Consider the following 23,675-nt stretch of genomic DNA (forward strand, 5'->3'; position numbering starts at 1 on the left):
CTCTACCGCACGAAACCCGACCAAACTCTGCAAACAGAGCAATGTGCGAGTTTTGCACGTCTTTGCTGCGCGCTCTCACGTATAATACCTTAGATTTCGACCGAAACAGGCGAAATTTTACGGTTGAATTAAAATGGCCGCCATTGATCTATGCATTTATGTGTTTTGTTGAAATTGTATTGATTTTCATTAATGCATTAAATATAAACGCAGGTAAAATTGGGCAGATGTGTTTGTAGGAGAGACGCATTCAGCAGGAAGAGATAAAATTAGCCGAACACAAACCGGTTTGGTTTAAAAACGTGGAATCGTAAATGATGAAACTGATGAATCTTACAACGGTCGATTTGAAATTTGGATTTTTGAAATTAAAAGTTGTGTTATAGCTATAACTGTACTCACCTAGTGTTTTTATGATAAAAGATCGAATGCTGGTTGAAGGACACTTAAGTTGATCTTGTAATAACTTCATTTTTGTTCTTTTTGTAATTTTTGATGCACAGGCGTGAAAACTTGCTGATATAATGGTGTCGGCGTTGTCGAAAATAAGTTAGTTGACAGGGCTGAGCAGTGTTGCCAACTGTAACCTAAAAATGATTGTTCAACTGTCAACTTTTATCAACTGCATAATTTTTAAATATAAAAGTGATTTTATAACACTAACTGAACTCACCAAGTGTTTTTATGATAAAATATCGAATTAGAAATAGAAAAACACTTAAGATTAACTCTTAATAACTTCTTTTTTGTCATTTTTGCGGTTTTGACGCACGTTTATGAAAGCTTGCGCAAAAAATGACAGAAACTGAATTATTGACAGTTTGCTGCCAGCAGTGCTGTCAAATGTAATCCAAGTTTCAAACCACAAAACATTCAAAAGTTCAACACTTTGCAAATCGGTGTATTCAATGCTTTTATTTCGCTCATCCTCAAATACACTGATTAATTATTATTCATAAATATAGGTATTTATACAATGTTGTATGATAAGTACGTATCGTTATCGTACGAAACTCGCTACTACTGTAATTATCTTCACAAAATCGCACGCAAAATCGAAATGTCTCCCATTCACACACCGCATTCACGTCAAGCGCTACAAATCGCAATCTCATCCATCAAAATAAAACAATCAAACGCATCGTTCATCATGAAACTACTACAGACTAAACGACTACAGTAAAATGCAAGTCGGTGATCGAATTTTATACAGAATTTTGATCCGGATGTCTGCAACTGTTTTCAAACATATTCACACAAATATTTTGAAAATATATTACTTTATACGCATACGGAATGATTAACAATTGGTATGCTGCAATCTTGGAATATTATGATAATTACGCATGAATACAATTCGATAATTAAAAATAGAATTCATCAAATAGTTCAACAGATATTCACGTCTTCGTTTTGTTTCTCATCTTCTTTTTCATTTTATAATTTTCTCAATGCAGAAACACAGAAGGCAAACTTATTTGTTAAAGGCATAAGTGATTCCTCCTTGAATTTTATTAACGCTTTTTGTTTTTTTGGTTATGTTTAATGAGAGAGTGTTGGAATGCTTAAAATGTTCAGTTTCTTTGTCATGAAAAGAACCCTGTGATTGAAATGTTGTACGCACGAAATTGGAACATATTCAAATGGTAACAATTTGATGTTCTTATCATTTATATTTGTTTTTCCCTTCTCTTCTTTATATTAAATACTTTTATACAAATATTATTAGTTTTATTGATACGATTGATTGCTTTTAAAATGTCATCTTCTTATTGTGTATTGTTTTCTTTTCTTTTTCTACAAAGAAAACAAATCTTGCGTATTTGTATAAAAAGAGTTTGTTTGTTTTGTTTTGTTTTGCTTGTTTTCTTTTTGGTTTCGTTTTGGTTCCTCACAACTACGTTACTTATCGCTTAGAATAAAATTATCTCATAATACTACACTAAAAGTCGAATAAATTAGAAATAAAATATGGTAATAAATATCATCATAATATATGATCTTGTTAGACGTCTATATTGTTTGGTTTGGTTGCTTTTCTCAACGCCCGAAAAGAATCATCGCTAAAAATCGATGTCTAACCTATAAAATGATACCGCTAATGAGATTTCAAGTCGAATTTCGGCTTATTAACCTAAAATAATCGTGATATAAACAATGTACATACACCCAAAAAGTAAGAATACGAATAAATTAATTTACAATCGACGCGCATGCGCCGATCTTCTTTGAGAACGTTGCATGCAATTAATTAACTATAAATATTGGTAAATATGATAAAATCATAAGTTAACTACTTGTACAAATCATAAACATGACATTCGTTTAAATAAATGAATTAAATTAAATAACAAACAACAGTTGATTGTGTATAAAGTATGGCAATGGCGGCGTTTCGAAGACATTATGACACACTGGTACCATTTTTAAAGTACAAACGTTGGGCCGATGGATAAATAAATGACTGTGGCCCACAAAAAAAGAAAGAAAAGAAAAGCTGCCAGAGAACCTCCCCAACGCAACACCCACATTCAATGTCGTATAAAAATTACTGTCTCATCTCTAATATGATAACTGGCTACTTATGTTAAGGTGTAATTTTTGTTTTTTTTTGTTTAAAGATTAAGAAAAATTGTTGTATAACTGATTAGTGGAATAATTCTAACTTTGTACTGTCTTTGCTTGTTTCATTTCTTTATAATACGTTATTATTCATTTTTATATCTTCATTAAATAAATTTACTGTGTTTTTTTCATCTTTTCATCTTCTTCTTCTTTAATATATTATCATGTTTATCATTTTTTTCTCTTTTGTCGTTTTGACTTTGTTTATATAATAAAATACCATTGAGATCCATACACATCATACAGGCACTATTGTTAAAGTTACATAAATATTCTTTTCATCTTTGTTTTCGGTTTACTCCAATTTGCTTTTCTTAATCTTTATAATTATCATAATATTTTTGTCCACTCGTGTACCGCTTGCATAATTCACGTTCACAATCATATTATTAATACCTCTAATCGTCTAATTAACATATGAATTACATTAGTTTTATCAATATTTCTCTCTTCTCGTTTATAAAATGGCAATTGTTTTCATTTCACTGTGGTATGTTTTGTTTTCGGTGGGGTTGAGCTTAAATACACTTAAATCCCGAATGTACTCTGATACAAATTCGGCATTTGCATCTGCATGGGGACGTAGGTGTGGAACGACGTCATCGTCGAGAGCGGATGCAGGAGTGATTCCGTCGATGGCGCGTCCAACGACGTCGACACATCCACCGAATTGCTCACGACAACCGGACTCACGCTGACGCCCATCTTGCGCAGGCGCATCTTCTCCTCATACGCATCCCAACCGTGTTTGGGTTTGTTTAGGTTACGATGCTGATAGAAAACGAGACTAATTCGCGTCGGGCTCAAGCGATTGGGACATTTGAGGGCTGTCGTTGCGTGAAACTCGTATTTGGCACATTCGAACAGCACGCTGCCATGACTCAACGCTATCGCCAAGCCACCAATGGTGGAATCTTTAAACGCTTCTAAATTTTCCGTTGTTTCTTTCACCGTACCGATTGCGGGTTTGGGTATTTTTACATCTACAATTTCTGCAGATGGCGCTTGTGGTGGCATAATTGCCGGTGGTAAACCCAAACCCGGCAGACTAGGCGAATGCATTTGAAAAGGCGACAACGATGACAACATGCCGTGATGCGCATGCGTATGATGATGATTGACACCCGAGAAAGATGGCGTATGCGCATGATGACTCCAATTCAAACTAGGCAAGGGGGGCAAAACCGTCCGCTGATAATCATACGGACTCGGCGGATTAAAACCGACGGGGTAACTACAATTGTAATCATTGAGATGGTGCCGTGGCGGCGCATGATAATATGGCGTGCGGAAGGGTTGCATAGGCATACGATGTTGATCATAATCGATAACGAGTTGATGATTACTTGTGCTAGTTGTTGAACCTGAGTTGCTATCTTGTACTTTCTGATTAACGGCGTAGTGGTGATACGGCATGCTTGCTGCGGGTAGATTATACTGCGTTGGTGTGTACGAGTACGGCGTCATGACCGGATATGTTACGTTAAAGGCAGTGCGCGGATTGCTCCAATTGTCTAATACTGGCGGTTCGTGTCGGTGATGATATCGGTCGAGAGCCGCATGCGATTGTTTGTTATTGTTGACGGTGCTGGTGATTTGATTATTTTGCAGCTCGACGTTGGTTGAGCTTGGCTTACTGCTACCACCTGCTTCTTTGCTGGAAGATCGTTTCTTGGGGGAGGAGGAAATCGTCTCGGACGACTCAGAAGACTCTGCGGCGGCACTCTTTTTCTTTTTACTGCGGCGGCAGGATTGTAATGGTACTGTGCGCACACGCACCTCACATTTATAACTGAAAACAACAATAAATACAAATATTTAGGTATTAAACGTTGAAATTGCACTCGCAGCGCCATCTTACGATAAAATAATTAACTATTTATCCTCACAACAATGTAAAACCAAAGCTAAACACACGTGTTTCACGGAATAAATATTAAAATGGTACTACTAGCGCCACCTGGTGACAAAATAATGTACTATAAAACGTACCTTTTAAGAACTTCAATACTCCTATTGTGCTTTTGACTAGCGCCAAACTCATCAGTCGTATCCACCGTATACAACGGTAAAACATGCAATTGCTCATCATGTTTCGGTTTCCCCAGCACTCTCTCCTTCATAAGAGAAACAACCACCGTACAACCATCGTTCATATTGTGAGTATCCTTGTGCGAATGCGAACAAAAGTCCAGGCATGCAGTGACGCCGGAAAATGGCCGCCCAATTGACTTATCACCCAGCCGACATTCCATGTCACTCATTTCGTTCTCGCATTGGTTCTTATACGCGATCGGCGCGAGACTTTTATACAGCGGAACCAGACACGTCGCCATCGCCTGCAGTTTCTCCTCCATGCATTTCTCTTCATTCTGCGAGGATAGCCGAAACTTCCTCACGCATTTCGAACGGGCGAATTTACATCCATTGTAATACATGCTCCACGAGCATCCGAACGAGTAACTTGCGCCACTCGTCTCCGGATGCAGTCCCTGACATGCGCAGTTCCTCTGTTCATTCGTCCCGCATCGGCGCGTGGTCGGAATACCGAATTTATTGAGCTTTTCGGTGAGGAGCGAGTATAAATCATCGGCTTGCTTCTGTCGGATGCCTTCCCAAGCCACAATGCAAACGACAATGAATGCAGAGAAGCAAAAGTGACCTTGACGGTGTTTCACAATGATAAGATACTTTTCTTGATAATCAGAACGTCGAATAATCTATTTAAAACAAAAAAATGATTAAAAACCAATAAAAAGATAGAATTTTAAATAAAAACTTACCCATTTGGCGATAGGACATCCCTGCGCAGACTTTCCTTCCTTCCCAGTGTATTTAATCTTTTCAATGCGGATAGCTTTACCGGTAACACCCGTGCGCGTCTCTAAATCCTTCCGCAGATTAACCAAATTACTCGAACACCCTAGATGAGTATAATACGTCCCTGGCTCCGGCGGTTGATTACCAGTTGGGAAACAATTGCATTGTGGGATTTCATTACCAAGCGCAGTTTTAACCTTATTCTCTTCAGGTAGGCAACCCACCGAACTCTGTTCCGCTTCAGTTTCAGTTTTCGCCACGTCCAACACCGCTTCACTTGTCGCTGTTTCATTCTGAGCCGGCATTATCGATGGAAAGTAATTAAAATGATTCGGATTGTAGTTATAAAATTTGTCATGATTGAGTTGTCGAATAATCGACGGAAAGCCACCACCGTCGCTTTCTATATCATCTGAGCGACGATGGTGGCTATACCATAAAAAATGACCGGTCTGCTTGCTGTGCTCGTCCTTCTGCACATCCTCCATCTTCTTATTGTTATCCGCCTGTTTATTCAAGATCATCGTCTTGATACGCGAGTTTAAATTCACCCGGTGCGCTTGATTGAACTGATCGCCGGGATCGTGATGATTGTTCTCGTTCTCATACTGATTGGGCGTGTTATTATCGGATTGTTTGGCACTTTCGTTCATTTGGTCCTGCTGCGCCTGTTGCTGATTCACAGCATGCGCTGGTTGAGCGGGGGATTGCTGCCACATCATGTGCGCATTGTCATTATTCACCCACTGGACCTGCTGATGGTCGGAGGTGGTTTGATTGTTGCTACCGCCGAATTGACCTGGATACCCACTAGAGTTGTGTGAAATTAGCGGCGGGTTGCTGTTCACTTGCGGATAACCAGGTTGCTCGTTTCCCGAATTCGCGTTGACATAATGCGGAGCAGTATTCGAACTGGGTGAGAAACTAGTACTCGAAACGGATGTGAAAGTGTTACCCGTTTGATAAGTTTGATTTGGCGTTGGGGCATTATTATTACCATTAACCGAACTGGGTCTGGATATCTGTTGTTGTTGTTGATTGTCAACAGGTGGCGTTGCAGGCGGTGCGTAATTCTGCATGTATTCATAAGTCATATTAGTCCGTTGGCCATTATTCTGTGTTGTGGGTTGCTGAGCTGCCTGAGGTTGTTGTGCTTGCTGCGCTTGTGGTTGCTGATTCTGAGTGACAGGACTAGGACTCGGCGTGTAGCTGCCATTCGTACGTGGTGTCAACTGTGTGCTGGGAACACTCGGCGGTCTTGTGCTTAAAACCTGCACGGCGCCAGTGTAGAATGTATTCGACTCAAATGTCGGCTGCTGATAAGTCGCCTGATATAAACCGTTGGGATACTGTTGCGGTGGGTAGGCGTCGAGGGTGGTTTGCGGTTGAGCGGGTGCAATTTGCTGAATGAATTGACCCTGCGGCCAGTTGGGGACGACTTCTGCACGTTTTAAAAAAAATAGATTAGAATTTGATTCGATTTATAAGCACTGATGAGTGAAATGTAAAATTTTCATCTTTAAAATTACCTTGAGGTGCTAGAGTTGGGTCTGTTTGCCATACAGGCGTGCTGAACCTGTTGGGGTCGGTATAGAAGGGCACCGGGGTCTGAAACAGAGAAATATTCATAAAATGCGTGCAAATGCAGCGGAATTATGTTCAAGGGGAGAGATTTGGGGAAAAACGTCCCCAAGCTGAGAAAGGTCAGTTTCTTTCCCACATAGATATCTATATATATCAAGAAGGGTAAAATCCCTCGTCTCGAATCGCATTAACCTTGCGCCTCACGATCACGCACACAAAACCTACAAGGACAATCGACACACTGCAGGATACAATCGGATTCAACACGTGGGCGGTTTAACATGTCATTCACACCCCAAAAAAAATATTTTTTTCATAAAAATTCATAAAAACATTAAAAAACTTAATTTTTTTATAATTTACTTACCATTGTTTGTTGTTGTTGTTGTTGTTGGACGGGTTCCTGCTTAATCATGTGTACAGGCTCCTGTTTAATCATGTGCACCGGCTCCTGCTTGATCATGTGCACGGCGGGTTGCGGACTGGGTCGCGAAACAGGCGCGGGCGGCGCTTGATCACCGCCGGGTTGATTCGAAATGGCCGCTGCAGCGGCAGCCGCCTTCCGGCCGCGATAACTCTGCAAAAACGCATCCGCAAAATGAAACATCTTCGCTCTACGCACGCACGCGAACAACTAAAATTATTTTTTCCTCAAAAAAACCGAACACAACCCAAACGGTTGCGTTTCTATTAACAAATCCTTCGAATTCGAATATTTGTTTGTTTCTTTCTTCTACCGCAAGCTGCTTCTCATCAAACTTTGTTTAATGAAGCGTTCTGACGTGCGCATAGTGGAAGCAGATTGTGTAAACTGTTTAAAAAAATATTCGGAGGCCTAAAGGAAATAGATTTTTATTGAAAACATAAAGCAGGTAAGAAAATAATATTTCTGAACTCAAAAAATATTATTTTTAAGTTTTTTTATGCGTTATGTTGTTTATCATATTGTTATCAACGTAAAACTTATATTTATATAGTATATGCAGTGATAAAACGCATTGCGTGACACAGATATGCAGAAAACCGCTTCAAACAATTGAATAATTATATTTTTATTCAAACGCGCGTTTCAACGCATATGAAAAAGGTCATAAACCCCAGATGAATGCAGGTTTCTACCAGGTAGACTTGTGAAACCGGCTAGACTCAACAATTCACATCAATTGAATGCAGTTTAAAAAAAAAGCAGTCCAAGTATCGAATTTCAGTAAAAAACAATCCCCGTGTATGTTGGGTTGTCTAAAAAACGGTAAAAATCATGCACATAACTAAATTCAATACCTGAGTGACGAATGGCAGAGAAAACATTGTCTTTAAGAGATTTGTACTTAAATTGACGATATTACGTCACGTATTATTCACGTCTATATTACGGGCGCGCTCGTGCGGAGATGATTTAATTGACAAGCGAATGCGAGTTGAAAAATTAATTACTACTTGTGTGGTGTGGCAGTGCAAATGCAAAACTCGCGCGCGTCGCCACGCTGAATGCGTTATCGAACGTGCGGGGGGCTTATCTGGAAAAAACACTAACGAAAGCGAGGATCGCGGCGTGCCCCACCAGAGGGTCGCGGCCGCCGCGGCGCGGTCGTCGAGAAAAAGCGCGCAGCGCTACGCCGCCGTCACTCCCACGCATCCGCGCCCGCTGGTTATATCCGCGCGACGTACGTCGTGGATGCGCTGCCGGCGTGTCAGCGAACCGAAAGTTCGCGCGGATTCACCCGACCTCAACCGAGCCGGCGATTTGAAATTGTGCGCTGATATTGTTTGCCATAAAAATGCAAATGTAAAGAAAATTTGATTGCTCTGTGAAGCGATATCGATCCACCCTTGTCACGGCCCGGCACAGCACCAACGGAAGCGGAAGCAATGTCGATAATACTCCAGCGTCATGTTTCACGTTCACGTTTACCTGCGAAACCTTTTTATTACATATTTTTATTTTTGTTTCGCGTTCTGAGTGACGCGTTCAAATCACCGTGAATGATGATTCACTATAGGCAACCCAACATACACCAAACACTCAATGACTCAACACAAACGCAAAAAAATGTGTTTTTAAGTTATAAAAACTTTAATTTAAAGTTTTAGAGGTTAGAATATATGTAGAGTGAAGGTTTTAGTGCTTTGTGAGGTATAAAATGCAAATTCATCGCCGCGGTGATAAAAATTTGATCAACTCGTATAATTTTGGCACGCGCTGTACTTTCGCCGGTCGGATAATTGCAAATTTCGTTCCATTCGGCGTGCGTGCCAGGCGACGAGCGTAACGCCGCATGCGCTCGAAAATAAATCAATATTGTGAAGGGAAAGCGAAACGCACCACCGATGCGTTTTGTTCCGTTTCGCCGCGACGCGATAAAGGACGACAATAGTGGCGTAGGGCTGTCGGCAGCTCTCACTCTCTCGCCGGAGATCCAGACGTGCGCTTTTTAACGTCGCACGTGTGTGCGTCGTGTTTACACTCAGCGACAAAACTCGCAATTCCATGCTGATTGATGCGAATATTTCGCAAATACGAGATTATTTTGATAATACTCACCCCGCCACCTCGACCCTTTCCACGTCCGCGTCGACCTTCACCACGCATCATCGCTGGATCTCCATATAAATTCTAAAAAAAATAAATTTTTATTAATTTTATGCATTTTTAGTCGAAATTTATAGTAAAATGTAATATAATATTATTTAAGTAATGTTTTTGTGTGTTTCAGAGCTCTGGGTGCGTTTCGGGTGCAAGAAACCGTCGCGGCGTCACATATCCGGTAGCACGAGGCCAGGTGTGCACCCTGCGGGCCCTTTCCACGCCGCTCTTCACCCCGGCGCACACATTCTCAAAGCGACAAACTCATAAACTCAAAAAATGCGGCGTTTAAATTTAAAATCTCGCCTCGCTCGCATCTCTCGCGCGTCAATTATTCGCAGCCGTGTGCGCCGCCATTTTGGAATCGGTACGGTACATACACGCACACAACATGGCAGTGGCATAAAAAGGGAGGGTTGATTTATATTTTATTTCGCTACGGAATCGAAAGCCATGCGAGCGGAGAGTTCACGGTTGTAACGTGTGTGCTGCGTTGTGAGGTTTTTATTCTACGGCAGAGGCAGATAAATCGACGACGATTTATCACTCGCAATTAATTTCCTTTGTTCATTCAGACGACTTGCAGATCCCTAACAAATCATAAAAGTTTACTTGTATCGGGGTGTTATCGATATGATGTACGAGTATGAGTATGAATTCCACGTATTCAGTAGAAATTTTTATTGGTATGAAATGGAATTTGAGATGAAAGTTTTTTCTTTTTATTTAAGCGCGTAAATTTTTTTTCTAAAAAGTTTTTATGTTTTTTTTTTGTGTATGTGAATTTAGACGATGTGTGAGTGTGTTTTTTAGAATGGTTTAACGATCGTTTTTATTTTGCTCTTCGAGAACAAGATTTTGTTCGGTGGAAGTTTTATTTTAATTCCGCTTGTTTTACGGTTTTTATTCTCTCTCGAGTTGTAGATGCATTAAAATCGGCATTGGGACATTAAAAACTAAAACGGTTTATAAATAGTTTTTTGATTAAACTTAGTGTTTGATATTTGTATGGATGCATAACACTAGTTTAATGGCAATTATTTTATGTTTTCTTTAAATTTTGCGGTCTTTTTAATATTTTGACCATTTCTTTTAAGTGCGTTTTATAGTCTATATTATTATCTACCCTTTTACAACAAAATCATCTCGTTATCACTTATAGTTTTCAAATTATCACGATTTCTATTTATTAATGAAGAAAAACGCATAATTTTAGTCTTTTTGTTATAACTAAAAAACTATCATCACTAAATTTTTCAAATTACGCATATTGGTTCTCTAATATATTATCTTTCATATTTTATTTTTATCAATATTTTGCGATAAGAAATAATTGAGTTATCATCTCTCAAACTTGCGTTATTAAAAAAATTAAGTTTTTAATTGCACTTTTTGCATTTTCTTGAAATTTGCATTAATTATAATATTTTTACCATATTTTTTTAATTCCACCATATACTCCTTAGGATTATCTACCCTCTACAAAAAAAAGTCATCCCTTTATCACTTATACTTTCCGAGTTATCACGATTTTTATTTCTCTTTTCACAAAATGACAAAATTTTACTCTTTTTACCCCCACCACAAAACTATACCATCCATAAACTTAAAATTCCGTATTTTTATTCCCTAATAACTACCCTTTAATATTTTACCCTTATCAATACCTTACTATCATTACCAATCAACTTATCACGTGTTAAAACATTCTCTATTGAAAAAAATTGTTTTTAATTTAAACTGCTCCAGATTTCTCGATTGAAAACAGCGCCGTAATGCACACGTGGTGCGTATATCCTGCTGACAGCTGCACGAAGAGCTGCCTGCCTCCACGCCGGCATTCGGTATTTACACGTGGGTTTACGGCTGAGCCGTTTGGAGAACCCGGTGATCCTCCTCCTACTTCGCACTCTTCAATCGCTCTTATTGCTCTTCTTTCCGGCGTGTCATACCGTTATTGCGCGCAACTCTCACGTATCTTCTATTAAAATATTCACAATGCATCAAATCTCAAGTGGCCGTATTAAATAGCTTTGAATATCCTGAAATTTGACACTTATTCCAAAGCTATTCAAATTTTATCATGAAAATAATTAGTTTTTGATTAATTACTTAAAAGTTATTAAAGTTAGAGTTGTGATTCTTTCAGTAGTTGATTAAGAATTATTTTCTACGTAATTTAGAGAAAAAATGGGGATGATATGATTATTAATTAAAAAGTTATTAACAATTAAAGTTTGTTTCTTAAAAAATTATAAAATTTTTATAAAATGTCTTGTAACTTTTGATAAAAATATGTTATCACTAAAATTTCTTCACAGATACATCCACAATTTAATACTAAAAAGACTAGTGAAAGAATTTTTAAAATATCATTATTAGTTTTCGAGTAATCATCAAAAAACAAAAATAAAAACATAAAAACTTGGTAAAAATAAAAAAAACGTCTATATTTAGCTCCAATAAAAAACTGAAGCAAAAAAGTGCACCCAACAAATGTTGAGGAAAAGAAGCAAAAAACAGTTCCTTTCCATATGTGGTAAAAACTACTCAGTGACGGCTGTAATTAATCAGGCAACGGTATTATGCGCACGTTCGTTATTTAAATCTTTCTTTCTTTTTTCCCTCATATTACACACAAAAAAAAAACACCGCGCGTTATCTAGTATCATCACTCGCGTGTTATGATTTACTAGCACGTTTTTCGAGTGGAAATGTAGGTTGTGCGTGGGCCTTGGCATTGAAAAGCATCGGACGGGCGACGATAGGAATCCCCCATACGCCCATCCCCAGTTGAGGGATTTTCCTCGTTTGTTCGCCTTCACGCAACCCAAATATCCACACGCCGCCGCCGCTCGAAAACTTCGTCGTCCGCTTTATCCTTTGCGCTTCGCAGGCGGCACCCGAAATCCCAACACGCCGCTCCCGGAAGGAAGCAAGGGTCTGGCTTGGCCGTGAAAAGCGCACAACGTCTGGCGGAGCGTCTAGTCATCCTAACGACCGGAGAGTGGTCGGGCCGGCTGACCGACCGAGAGAGGCCCACACCGCCGGTGGCTATCGTGCGCTATGTATGACTCTATACCCAAAACCGGCGACCCCGACCCCGGCCGTCGTCCTTTCCTTCTTTTCGACACCCTTACCTCGGATAACACGCCGCGTACGGCTACGACGCGTCTAGCGTAAGTTGTTTATACGTGCACACCCACGACCACAGCCCACGTGTCACGCTTTTACTTTCACTTGGGTTTAGAAAAATGTTTTGTGAATAACTCGAAAAGTATAAGAGATAGAAGGGTGATTCTTTTACTAATCGATGAAGAATTAAATTTTGCATCTATTTTGGAAAATTTGATAAGAATAAATAGTTATTTATTGTTTAAATTTTGTTTTTAGTGAAAAAATTGTATTTTTTCATGTTTTTCTTGTTTACTATATACTGAGTTAAAAGTTTTATCTCTGATATTTTGACATAATATGATGTGGAATTAATCTATTGATAGATTGTCGTTTAAATTATAGCTCTACCTCTTTTCGTTTAGCTGTAATTGTAAATTTTCTTTAAAATATTTTGATTTTGATTAATTTCCGTGTGCAAACCAAATACTTCACGTTTTTAAACAAATTATTATGAATAATTCAAAAACTACAAGAGATAGAAGAATAATTCTTTCACTAATAGCTCCAGAATTAAATTATGCATGAACTCTATCAAAATTATTTAAAAAAAAATAATTATTTATTGCTTAAAACGCGTTTTTAGTGCAAAAATTGAAGTTTCTACATTTTTCTTGATTACTCTGTATATAAAAGCTCAATCCCTAATATTTTACCAAAATATGATGTAAAATTAGTCTCTTGATAGATTATCGTTTAAATTATTGTTCTACCTCTTTCCGTTTAGCTGTAATTGCAAATTTTCTTTAAAATATTTTGATTGTGATTAATTTCCGTATGCAAACCAACCACTTCATGTTTTTAAACAAATTATTATGAATAATTCAAAAACTATAAGAGATACAAGGATAATTCTTTCACTAATATATCCAGGATTAAATTCTGCATCTACTTTATCAATGATTTTAAGCAAATAATTATTTATTGCTAAAAACTCGTTTTTAATGCAAAAATGTCATTTTTTACATTTTTCTTGATTACTCTGTATATAAAAGCTCAATCTCAAATATTTTACCAAAATATGATGTAAAATTAATCCCTCAACAAATCCCTGATAAAATTTTATGTCTATCTCCTTCCGTTTTGACGTAATCGTCAATTTTCCTCACCCAAAACTCAACTCTAACCCAAATTCCGTAACAAATCCGATTTGCAAAAAGACCTGCAACCCCCCGCTGTGCACTTGGCTCTCCCCCTATCATAACGCGTCAATATTTCCATTGAATTTCAATAAAAAAGGGGTCCCACAACCGCAATCAAAACAGAAGAACAACGCAAACGCAAATCCGATACATGTTGAGGTTGAATACACCGCCTCGAAAAAGGGGATCTACGAGTATACGCAAAGGGGGGCACCTGAGCTCGCGCGCGTCTTTCGGCATTCGCATTCAATCGAGACCTACCCTAATTCTCCGAGTGTGTGTGCGGTTGCACCTCCACCCCCGCGACCGGCACGCGACCATTCAGCCAGGTGAAGAAGGCGCCGATAGGTCAAAAATGTATTAAATCTTAAACCCGGCGAGAGAGAATGTAATGACATTGACAGAGGGCGGAAATGTGACGTCAGCACACGCACAACCATTGGGGGTGAGGAGACACAGCGAGACGTGCAGCGTGCAATGCGCGTAATGGCGTCGGGCGGATACTCCACTGCACACACTGCACACATGTCGTGTCGGGGAGCCCGGGCTTCCGGTCACCTATGACCGTGAAATTCTAGAACGCACCGTTTTATTGCACACGCAAAACATTTTCTTTATGAAATTTACGAATGCGTGTGCCTGTTACGCTGAATGATTCAGATAATCACTTGTGCGAACACACTGTGTGTTGATGTGGAGTATATTCGCAGCGACAATTTTAAAATCGCCTTCACCTATTATATAATTTAACGATGAGAATACTTTGACAGAGGAAGTACCCAGTCGGATGCAAGTTCAACGCTGTTAGGATTTAACAATCTATTTCCTAAATTAAAGCTCGCGCGGCTACTTTATACTCTAGATTTGTTTGTTGTTTTGTTTGTCGCTGAATATGCGATATGGTTTTAAATGCAAAGGTTTGCGCATTTAACAGGAGAGATAAAGATATAAATTTTACTGAGATCTATTGAGGGGTTAATTTTACGTCATATTTTGTTAAAATATTAGAGATTGAGCTTTTATATACAGAGTAATCACGAAAATTGTAAAAAAATGCATTTTTGCACTAAAAACGTGTTTTAAACAATAAATAATTATTTGTTTGATTCAATTTTGATAGTGTGGATGAATAATTTAATTCTGAATCTATTAGTGAAAGAATTATCCTTCTATCTGTTATAGTTTTTGAATTATTCATAATAATTTGTTTAAAAACGTGAAGCTGTTAGTTTGCATTCGGAAATTAGTCAAATTAGAAATATTTTAGAGAAAATCAACGATTATACCAAAACGGAAAGAGATAGGGAGATAATTTAAACGAAAATCTATCAAGAAAGTAATTTTACACCATATTTCGTTAAAATATTAGTTGTTAGACTTTTATATACAGAGTAATCCAGGAAATTGTAAAAAATGCATTTTTGCACTAAAAACACGTTTTAAGCAATAAATAATTATTTGTTTGATGCAATTTTTATAGTATAGATGAATAATTTAATTCTGAATCTACTAGTGAAAGAATTATGTTTCTATCTGTTATAGTTTCTGAATTATTCATAATAATTTGTTTAAAAACGTGAAGCTGTTAGTTTGCATTTGGAAATTAGTCAAATTAGAAATATTTTACAGAAAATCAACGATTATACCAAAGCGGAAAGAGGTACAGGGATAATTTTAACGACAGGTTATCAAGAAATTAATTTTACATGATATTTTGTAAAAATATTAGAAATTGAGCTTTTATATACAGAGTAATCAAGAAAATTGTAACAAAATGCATTTTTGCACTAAAAACGCGTTTTAAGCAATAAATAATTGTTTTTTAATGCAATTTTGATAGTGTGGATGAATAATTTAATTCTTAATCTATTAGTGAAAGAATTATTCTTTTATCTCTTATAGTTTATGAATTATTCATAATTATTTGTTTAAAAACGTGAAGTGGTTGGTTTGCATACGGAAATTAATTACTATCAAAATATTTTAAAGAAAATTAACGATTATAGCTAAACGGAAAGAGGTAGAGCAATAATTTAAACGACAATTTATCAAGAGATTAATTCTACATCATATTTGATGAAAATATCAAAGATAAAACCATTATATACAGAGTAAACAAGAAAAATGTAAAAAATTGCAATTTTTCACTAAAAACTAATTTAAAACAATTAATAATAATATATTTGAATTGAATTTTTCCCAAAGAGATGTATAATTTAATTCTAAATCGATTAGTAAAAGAATTATCCTTATATCTCTTATAGTTTATGAATTATTCATAATAATTTACTTAAAAACAAAAGATAAAAATATTTTATAAGCAAATTAACGATAACATCATCCCAGAAAGTGTTAAAAAGATGCTTCAAACGCTAGTCTATCAAAGATTTGATTTTCGAGCGGCCATTATGATTCCTTCCTTAGTGGCGGCTGCGAAGAGGAAAAGCGAGCTTCACTAACCTACGCACACACCACGCGGATCGATAAGAATCCGAGTGCAATGATGACTCATGCGACACCCCGGCGTGCACCACCACCACCAATGCCTGCCAGCGCCGTGCCAGCCCTGTGTCTGCACACGCACGAAAAAATCAATCCTGCGATAGCGATGGCCGAACCGAACGCAAATGTCAAATGTTGCCAAACTTAAGGCAAGCAAGCGCCAATGCAGGCAGCGTGTGCTCGAATTTAAAGCAAATCATTTCTTATTTATTATTTGATCATGGCTATTGTACCAATATCTACAGCTGTAATAGCACGCGATGTTGAATGTTTACCTACACATGTGGATATTGTGATATTGTGATATTAAACACCTTGATGGGACACTGAAATTTATCCGACAATCATGTTCATTCAGAGTGTCACATCTGCGGTAAACGACTCATAATTAATTTAGATTTCAGCGTTTTATGGATACATCTGAATGGTTGGAGATGATTTTTATAACTTTTGTTATAGTTTATTTTATTGTCTATCGTTCAAAGCAAAAATGACGTTTCCATCTCTTTTAGTTAAAAAGTTATCGCCGATTAAAATCAAAAATTAATCAAAAAATGTGATTTTTTTTTAAATATTTTTCTTGATTACTCTGTATATACAAGTTGAATCTTTAATATTTAGGCAAAATATGATGTAAAATTAAATTCTTGATAGATTGTGGTTTAAATTATCCTTGTATCTCTTTCCGTTTAGCTATAATCGTTGATTTTCTTTAAAATATTTTGATATTGTCTAATTTCTGTATGCAAACCAATTACTTCACGTTTTTAAACAAATTATTATAAATAATTCAAAAACTATAAGAGATAAAAGAATAATTCTTTCACTAATAGCTCCAGAATTAAATTATGCATCTATTCTATTAAAATTATTTTAAACAAATAATTATTTATTGCTTGAGACGTGCTCTTATTGAAAAAATGTTATTTTTTTACAATTTTATTGATTACTCTGTATATAAAAGTCTAATCTCAAATATTTTGATAAAATTTAATGCAATATTAAATATTTAATGACTTTTTGATCAAATATTTTATATTTTTTACTTAAAACGTGCTTTTTTGATATCAATTTCCTAATTTTTTGAAAAAATCATTAAAAATGTCCAAAATTTACCGAAAAAAATTAATATTTTAAAAATTCTTTAAAAAACCCTTTGCCAATTAGAATATCCATATCCTCTGCTATTTTCCAAATAATAATCCCTTATACTTAAATAATTACAAGCAATTTACCAAAAACTTCACATTTCACACCGCATTTCCAATAAAACAAGTTAAGTTTGACCGTTACAATAAATTACCCGAATACGTAATATTTTATTCCTCGGATCCGTCATCCGATGCATTCGCTGTTTGTTCTTTAAAATGCGTTTCGCTATTATGTCCGCATAGAGCGCAATCGTCCAAACGATTTCTGCGTCTTTCCCCGACTTCATTTTTCCAACTCGCATTCGTAGCTGCGAATCACACACACACACAACAAACACATAAATGTGACGCAGCACCCGGTGGTGAGGTAGAACTACTATACAGGCACGAGCATACTACTAAAAACTAATGTGCGCGACAAATGTCCATGTGTGTATTATCCCTGCCTGTGTGAGTGAATACAATGGCTACAACCGAAACCGAATGACGACCGCATCAATGGGCGACTATAAACAGCTGGCAAAAGTTTATTCTCCAAATGCAGCTGTTTGACTCGGTCATATACCTGGCACATCCAACATCGCCATCGCCATATTTATGGCATATGTTTTATACTCGTTTTCGGTTACACACACACACACACATCAAATAACTTTTACTTATTTTTTCATTCGCATTGAATTCATTTTCATATTTTCGCCAAAATAAAAAAATATGCATAACTTGTTTGTGATTTTATTTTATATTAATAAAAATATTTTATATGTGCAAAGGGTGAGGAAATCTACATACGTAAATAAAGTGCAACAAATGAAATGCATTTAACATGCAACGTGACTCGACAGATGCTCAATGGAAGCATAAAACTTATTCAATGAAGAAGAATATTATGCACTGCGTGTTTTTCATCTCGCGAACCAGTTTTTCAATTAATTCAAAATTTTTAAATTAATTCGGTGGGAATTTTCATTTCGACAACGAAAATGAACAGATTTTAACCTTTAACCGGTAAACAAGTTTGGCAAAATGGCCGCGGTGATAAATATGAAAAATTTTCGGTTTTTCGGTGGTTCGGGTGCCATCTGCGTCGACGTTTTAATTAAAACATTGGTAAAAACAAAATTTTGGTTTATGTTGCGTGTGTTTTTATGCTCGATTTTGTGAACGCGTCGCGTATCGGAGTAAAATTGGGTCGGTCCATATCGTACGCGTTTAGGGTAGGTTCGCATTCACATTTCACATTCACAAGGGGAGAGCTTGTGTGGAGCTACGGGCTAGACTTCATGGGTGCATCTTGAATGCATCGCTATATCCGCCATTTTCTCATAAACATCAACAGTGTGCGAGTAGTATGTATGAGTACTCGTATAACGGCGAAATGAGTACTCGTACAACTTGGTTGGTTTGTATTAATTTTCTGTGTGTAACGATGGAAAATATTTTCATTTCTTGCAATTATGAGGTAGAATATTTTTAAAGACATGACATCGATGGTAAAATTTGTAATATTGTTGTGGTTATGCAACCCAACATCCCTACAAATTGCAATGCAAATTTCTATAACTTAAGCACGATTTTTCAGCTAATTTGTTGGGGTGCACGTTGCGTTACTACAAAATTATTTAAATATAACACAAGTGAATACAACTGAACGACGCGGAATTCATATTTACACTTCAGGAAATATTTACTGGCATTTTTTCAAGAGTAATTGAGTTTATAACCAGCGCAACAAATGATTAAACAGTTGCCTATCCGCGTAAAATCTCAATATTTGGTTATATTTTGTTCCTCGATGTAACGACATCTTTATAAACTCGTTTTAAAGAGGTTAGAGTACATTTTGCAATAATTCTTGCAGTAAAACTTGTTAAAAGTCTTTTTAACTGCGAGAAATTGATGTAAAAAGATAAATTTTCATGGTTTTCTCCAAAGATGCAATAAATTTAGTACAAAAACTGAAATTTACTAAAGAAAATAATGTTTTTGCTTGTATTTCATGGATTTTTCCATTAAAACAGATTAAAATCCTTCCAAAAATACCAAAAATCTTTGAAAACATTGGATAAATGTTTCTAGCTACCAGAATTTAAAATACCAAATTTGCATCGGTTTCTTCAAAAATGCTGTAAATTTAGCCCAAAAACTGAAAATTACCAAAGAAAACAACGTTTTTCTAAATATTTTATAGATTTTTTCGTGAAAACTGATTAAAATCCTTCCAAAAATGCCAAAAATCTTTAAAAACATTAGATAGATATTTCTAGCTACCAGAATTATAGAAAAAATACCAAATTTGCACCGATTTCGTCAAAAATGCAGTAAATTTAGCCCAAAAACCGAAATATACCAAAGAAAACAACGTTTTTCTTAGCATTTTATAGATTTTTCCGTCAAAACTCATAAAAATCCCCTCAAAAACACCAAAAACATTCAAAAATATCTAAAATCCCAAGAAATAACCTTAAAAATTTAGTTACAAACACCTCCGACAGATGTCTCTCCTAATAAAACCTCAATATTTGCAAAATATTTTTTCAAAATAAATTAAAATAAAACATTCGCTTACCTTCTTCTCGGTGAGCTTCTCACACCTTCGCTGCTTGCAGATCTGATGACTCTTATCATTCCGGCATGGCGCACAATCACCACAGTTATCCTTGCGCTGACATCCAATACATTCCCCGCATCGTTTCCGCTTCTTCTTCACCTGTTTATCGGCCATCCCACCGTTCATATCATCCATATCCATAGAATTCATACTCATCGAATGATGCTTAAACCCAGCCGTACTGGAAACCGCCGCCACCTGCCCGGAATTCTCATTCCCAATCTCCATATTACTCGAGGCGCCATCACTCTCCGCCGAGCTCTCCAAACTGGACGCGCGGATTTTCCTACGCTCCTTCTTCCTAAAATCACTTCTTGTCGGCGAACTGATTAAACCCGCATTGATCCCATTGATCTTCTTATCCAACCCATTATAAATCCCACCGGAATTATCAATAATCGTCGACATGGGATTCTGAAACTGCGTCGGATGCAGCGTGATATTCTGCAGCTTCAAATTCTGCTCGGGGTGTAGAGTTAAACGTAGATCCGGCTCTGTTTTCACCACGTGCACCACTGTAGGAGCACTGATATTCTGAATAATCGTGCCGTTTTGTGGTTGGAACTGCGCTGGATGAGTATAGAGTTGAATATGTCGTTCATCCAGGAACTGTTGTTGAATCGAAGGTATCTCACGTGCTTGTATCGGCGCTGGTACCAACGGGTAATTCCTAGCGTTGAGGGTATGAAAGTTGGCACCAACTGTACCGAGCGTTGTTAAATTTGGACTAGATACGCTCGGCGAGACGGGCGTGAGCGTCGTCAGCGTCGGTTGATCACTACCACTCGTAGTGACCGGATCATTAAAAGCATGAAACTGTGATTGAAATGATGGCAATTTCGAGATGCTGTTCTGCGCCGCCGCGAACGCATCAGCATCCTTGGACTCCCAGGGTCTGTACTGGGCTTGGGACACGATGATCCCATTCTCTATGCGGTCTAGGAGACGTGTTTCATGGTAGTAATCCCAATGTGGGATCTCCATGACGCGTTCGGTGAAGTTGAAGCCGGTGCTGGCGTCCATTTCAACGGCGAATGTGGAAAATGGAGGCAGGTGGGAGGCGGCAGACGCGTCCGATGTGGATGTCGCTGGATAACTAGGAGCCAGGGCGTACCCAGAGCTCTGCGTCTCCGGGTCCCGGCTGAGGGTATCGCTCATTCTGTCATCGCACGTTCATTGCAATTGTTTTCTTCGTCGCAATTACAAAAAAATCGCTTAAAACTGCTTATAACTTATTGTCATTATGCTCGTGACTTGCATAAAAATACGATGTCCTGATTTAAATCGCTGAGATCTGTTGTGTGACTGCTTCTTTTTTCTTTTGACTAAATATTACGTTGAGGAAGATTATTTCAGCCTTGTTTGTACTCTGACAGATATTTGTACTTTGTACGTAGTATAAAAATATTGTAATTGGCGTCGTTTTTATTTTTATCTTTTTTTTTTTGGTTGTAGGTAGTTTTGTTTATTGTAAGCTAAGTTTGAATAGAAAAATATCTGCAACAGAATGAGAGATGTGTTAATATTTGTGAGCGTGGTGATTTTCTGTGTTGGGGGATGAATATTCGCGAACGTGCGTGGTGTGTAGTATAACGGGTCACGGTCGTTATGACGCGTGCGCTCCTCCTGCTCCCTCGGTCGATCAGAGCAGGACTGAGTCACCGGTGGTGGCGGTGGCGGTGGCAAACAACGCGAAACTTGCAGCCACGGGGAAACGCACATGAATCAACCACCAAACAATAACAAATTTCTATCTACGCGCACAAAAATGCGATAAATTCGCCACGAAATACAAAAAACAAAACAATAGCAATCAAAAATTTCGGAAATTTATGCAACCAAACGTACAGATTATTAAAAACTTTTCTAATAAATCACACAAAACATTAAATTTTAGCTAAATTTAAACAAAACACGTGTAAATAATGATAAAATTTGTTGTTTTATGTAAAATTACGATAAATAAACACAGTTTCCTTTGTTTGTTTGTGACGCAAATAATCCTGGCACGTTTTGAGCGCGTTAAAAATCAAATTTTTTATATGCAGGTTTACTAACCATGTGAGTTTGTTGTGTGGAGTTTTGAAAAATGCTTTCTAGTTGCACGAATTATAATATAGTTCCTGTTCTCCGAGGGAAAAACACAACACCGAAAAGCCACGCACACGCACAGCACTCTCCAAAACACGCACGCTTCGGCTCAAAGGACGACTGACGCGCTCGTACGCACGATGCCCGACCATTCGTACTCGCACCAATTCTTTGCAGCTTTCGGTGTTAGCGCTTCGCATCTGCCGCGCTTTGCACCAATCAGAGAATGCATTGAAATCGGTTGCAATCGTGTCCCTCCGGTGCTTCCGTAAAAGCTCTCTCGCGCGCTCGCCGCCGGCGGCACGCTCACCACGTGTGTGTGCACGGCGCGCGGATCCTTCGCCATGCGAACCACACCGACCAATGCGTTTTCAGCGTTTTCGCCGTGCGCTTACAACTTCACTTTCGTTTGCACACGCTGAAATATACATCATTTCTCTTTCTACCGGCGATAAAAACCTACTTTATGCACTCACTACCGCATTTATTTTCGTTTTCCACGTTAAAATTCATTACTTATTGCTAATATTTTGTTTTTGGAGATTTTAATGCTAAATCCAATTGGATTTCGTAAATTTTTACACAAAATGGTCGCCATGTGCGAAAAATACCACTTTACACACTCAAATAACACAAAATATGCGTAAAAACACATAAAAACCTTAAAAATCTATATTTTTCAACGTTTTTTAAAGGTTTTTAGTGTAAATTTACCAAAAATAAATATTTTTACAATAAAATAAACAGCTGACGATACAATATCCGTTGGTTTATGCCCCATTGTCATGAAAGACACAAATGTCTTCACTTTTCAGTCATAATGCAGCGCATTCAAGCGCTAAGAACGCCAAGAAGGTAGAAAATAAAATAAGCCGCGCTTGTTTTTCCTCTCTGACAGTGATTTGTGAAGAGTATCGAAGTGTCTAACGTAAAGACGTTAGACGTTAGGATCGCCGCACGCCGATAAGAATGATTTTAATAAAACGGAACACAACAGGCCAACGGTACGGCACACCGGTGGTTGGGCACACGCGCCATACCAGCACACACATATTTCGAGAGCTGTTTAAGGGCTCACCAGCTGGCGACGGCGAACATAAAGCACATAAAGATGTTTTTGGCGCGTGTCACGCGCCTACTAGATCAGTTCGCCCAGGTGCGAAAGGTGGAAAAGGTGCGAAAGCTAATCTCAACCTCGCCGGACGACTCATCCAACGGATATTTTACGCTAATGTTTCATAATCGCGCGGGAAAAAAGTTCTTTTTGTGTTTTGCAATAGAATATAGTGAAATCAATCACTAGAGTGATTTAGGAGTGTAAAATACAACTTACCACTGTTGTTTCTTGTTGTTCGTAGTTGTCTGCATGAATATTTCACCTCAAGGTTGCA

At 37.7% G+C, this 23,675-nt stretch overlaps 1 protein-coding gene across 1 annotated transcript; it reads right to left on the reverse strand.

The window, feature by feature from the left end:
* Positions 1-896: 896 nt before the first annotated feature.
* On the reverse strand, positions 897-22,463 carry LOC135795854 (methylcytosine dioxygenase TET). The gene is made up of 8 exons (XM_065307650.1): positions 22,252-22,463; positions 20,152-21,690; positions 9,572-9,643; positions 7,397-7,606; positions 6,975-7,053; positions 5,409-6,886; positions 4,618-5,345; positions 897-4,417 (listed from the first exon to the last, which is right to left on the reverse strand). Exons 2-8 carry the CDS (start codon positions 21,349-21,351, stop codon positions 3,154-3,156), a joined length of 5,031 nt encoding a protein of 1,676 aa, XP_065163722.1. The 5' UTR covers positions 21,352-21,690; positions 22,252-22,463; the 3' UTR covers positions 897-3,153.
* Between the last annotated feature and the right edge of the window lie 1,212 nt (positions 22,464-23,675).

Source organism: Atheta coriaria, unplaced genomic scaffold (genome assembly GCF_025399875.1).
Source record: "Atheta coriaria isolate IRGN ID8LTWV9N9 unplaced genomic scaffold, Caltech_Dcor_3.1 hic_scaffold_7_pilon, whole genome shotgun sequence".
Lineage (NCBI taxonomy): Eukaryota > Metazoa > Arthropoda > Insecta > Coleoptera > Staphylinidae > Dalotia > Dalotia coriaria.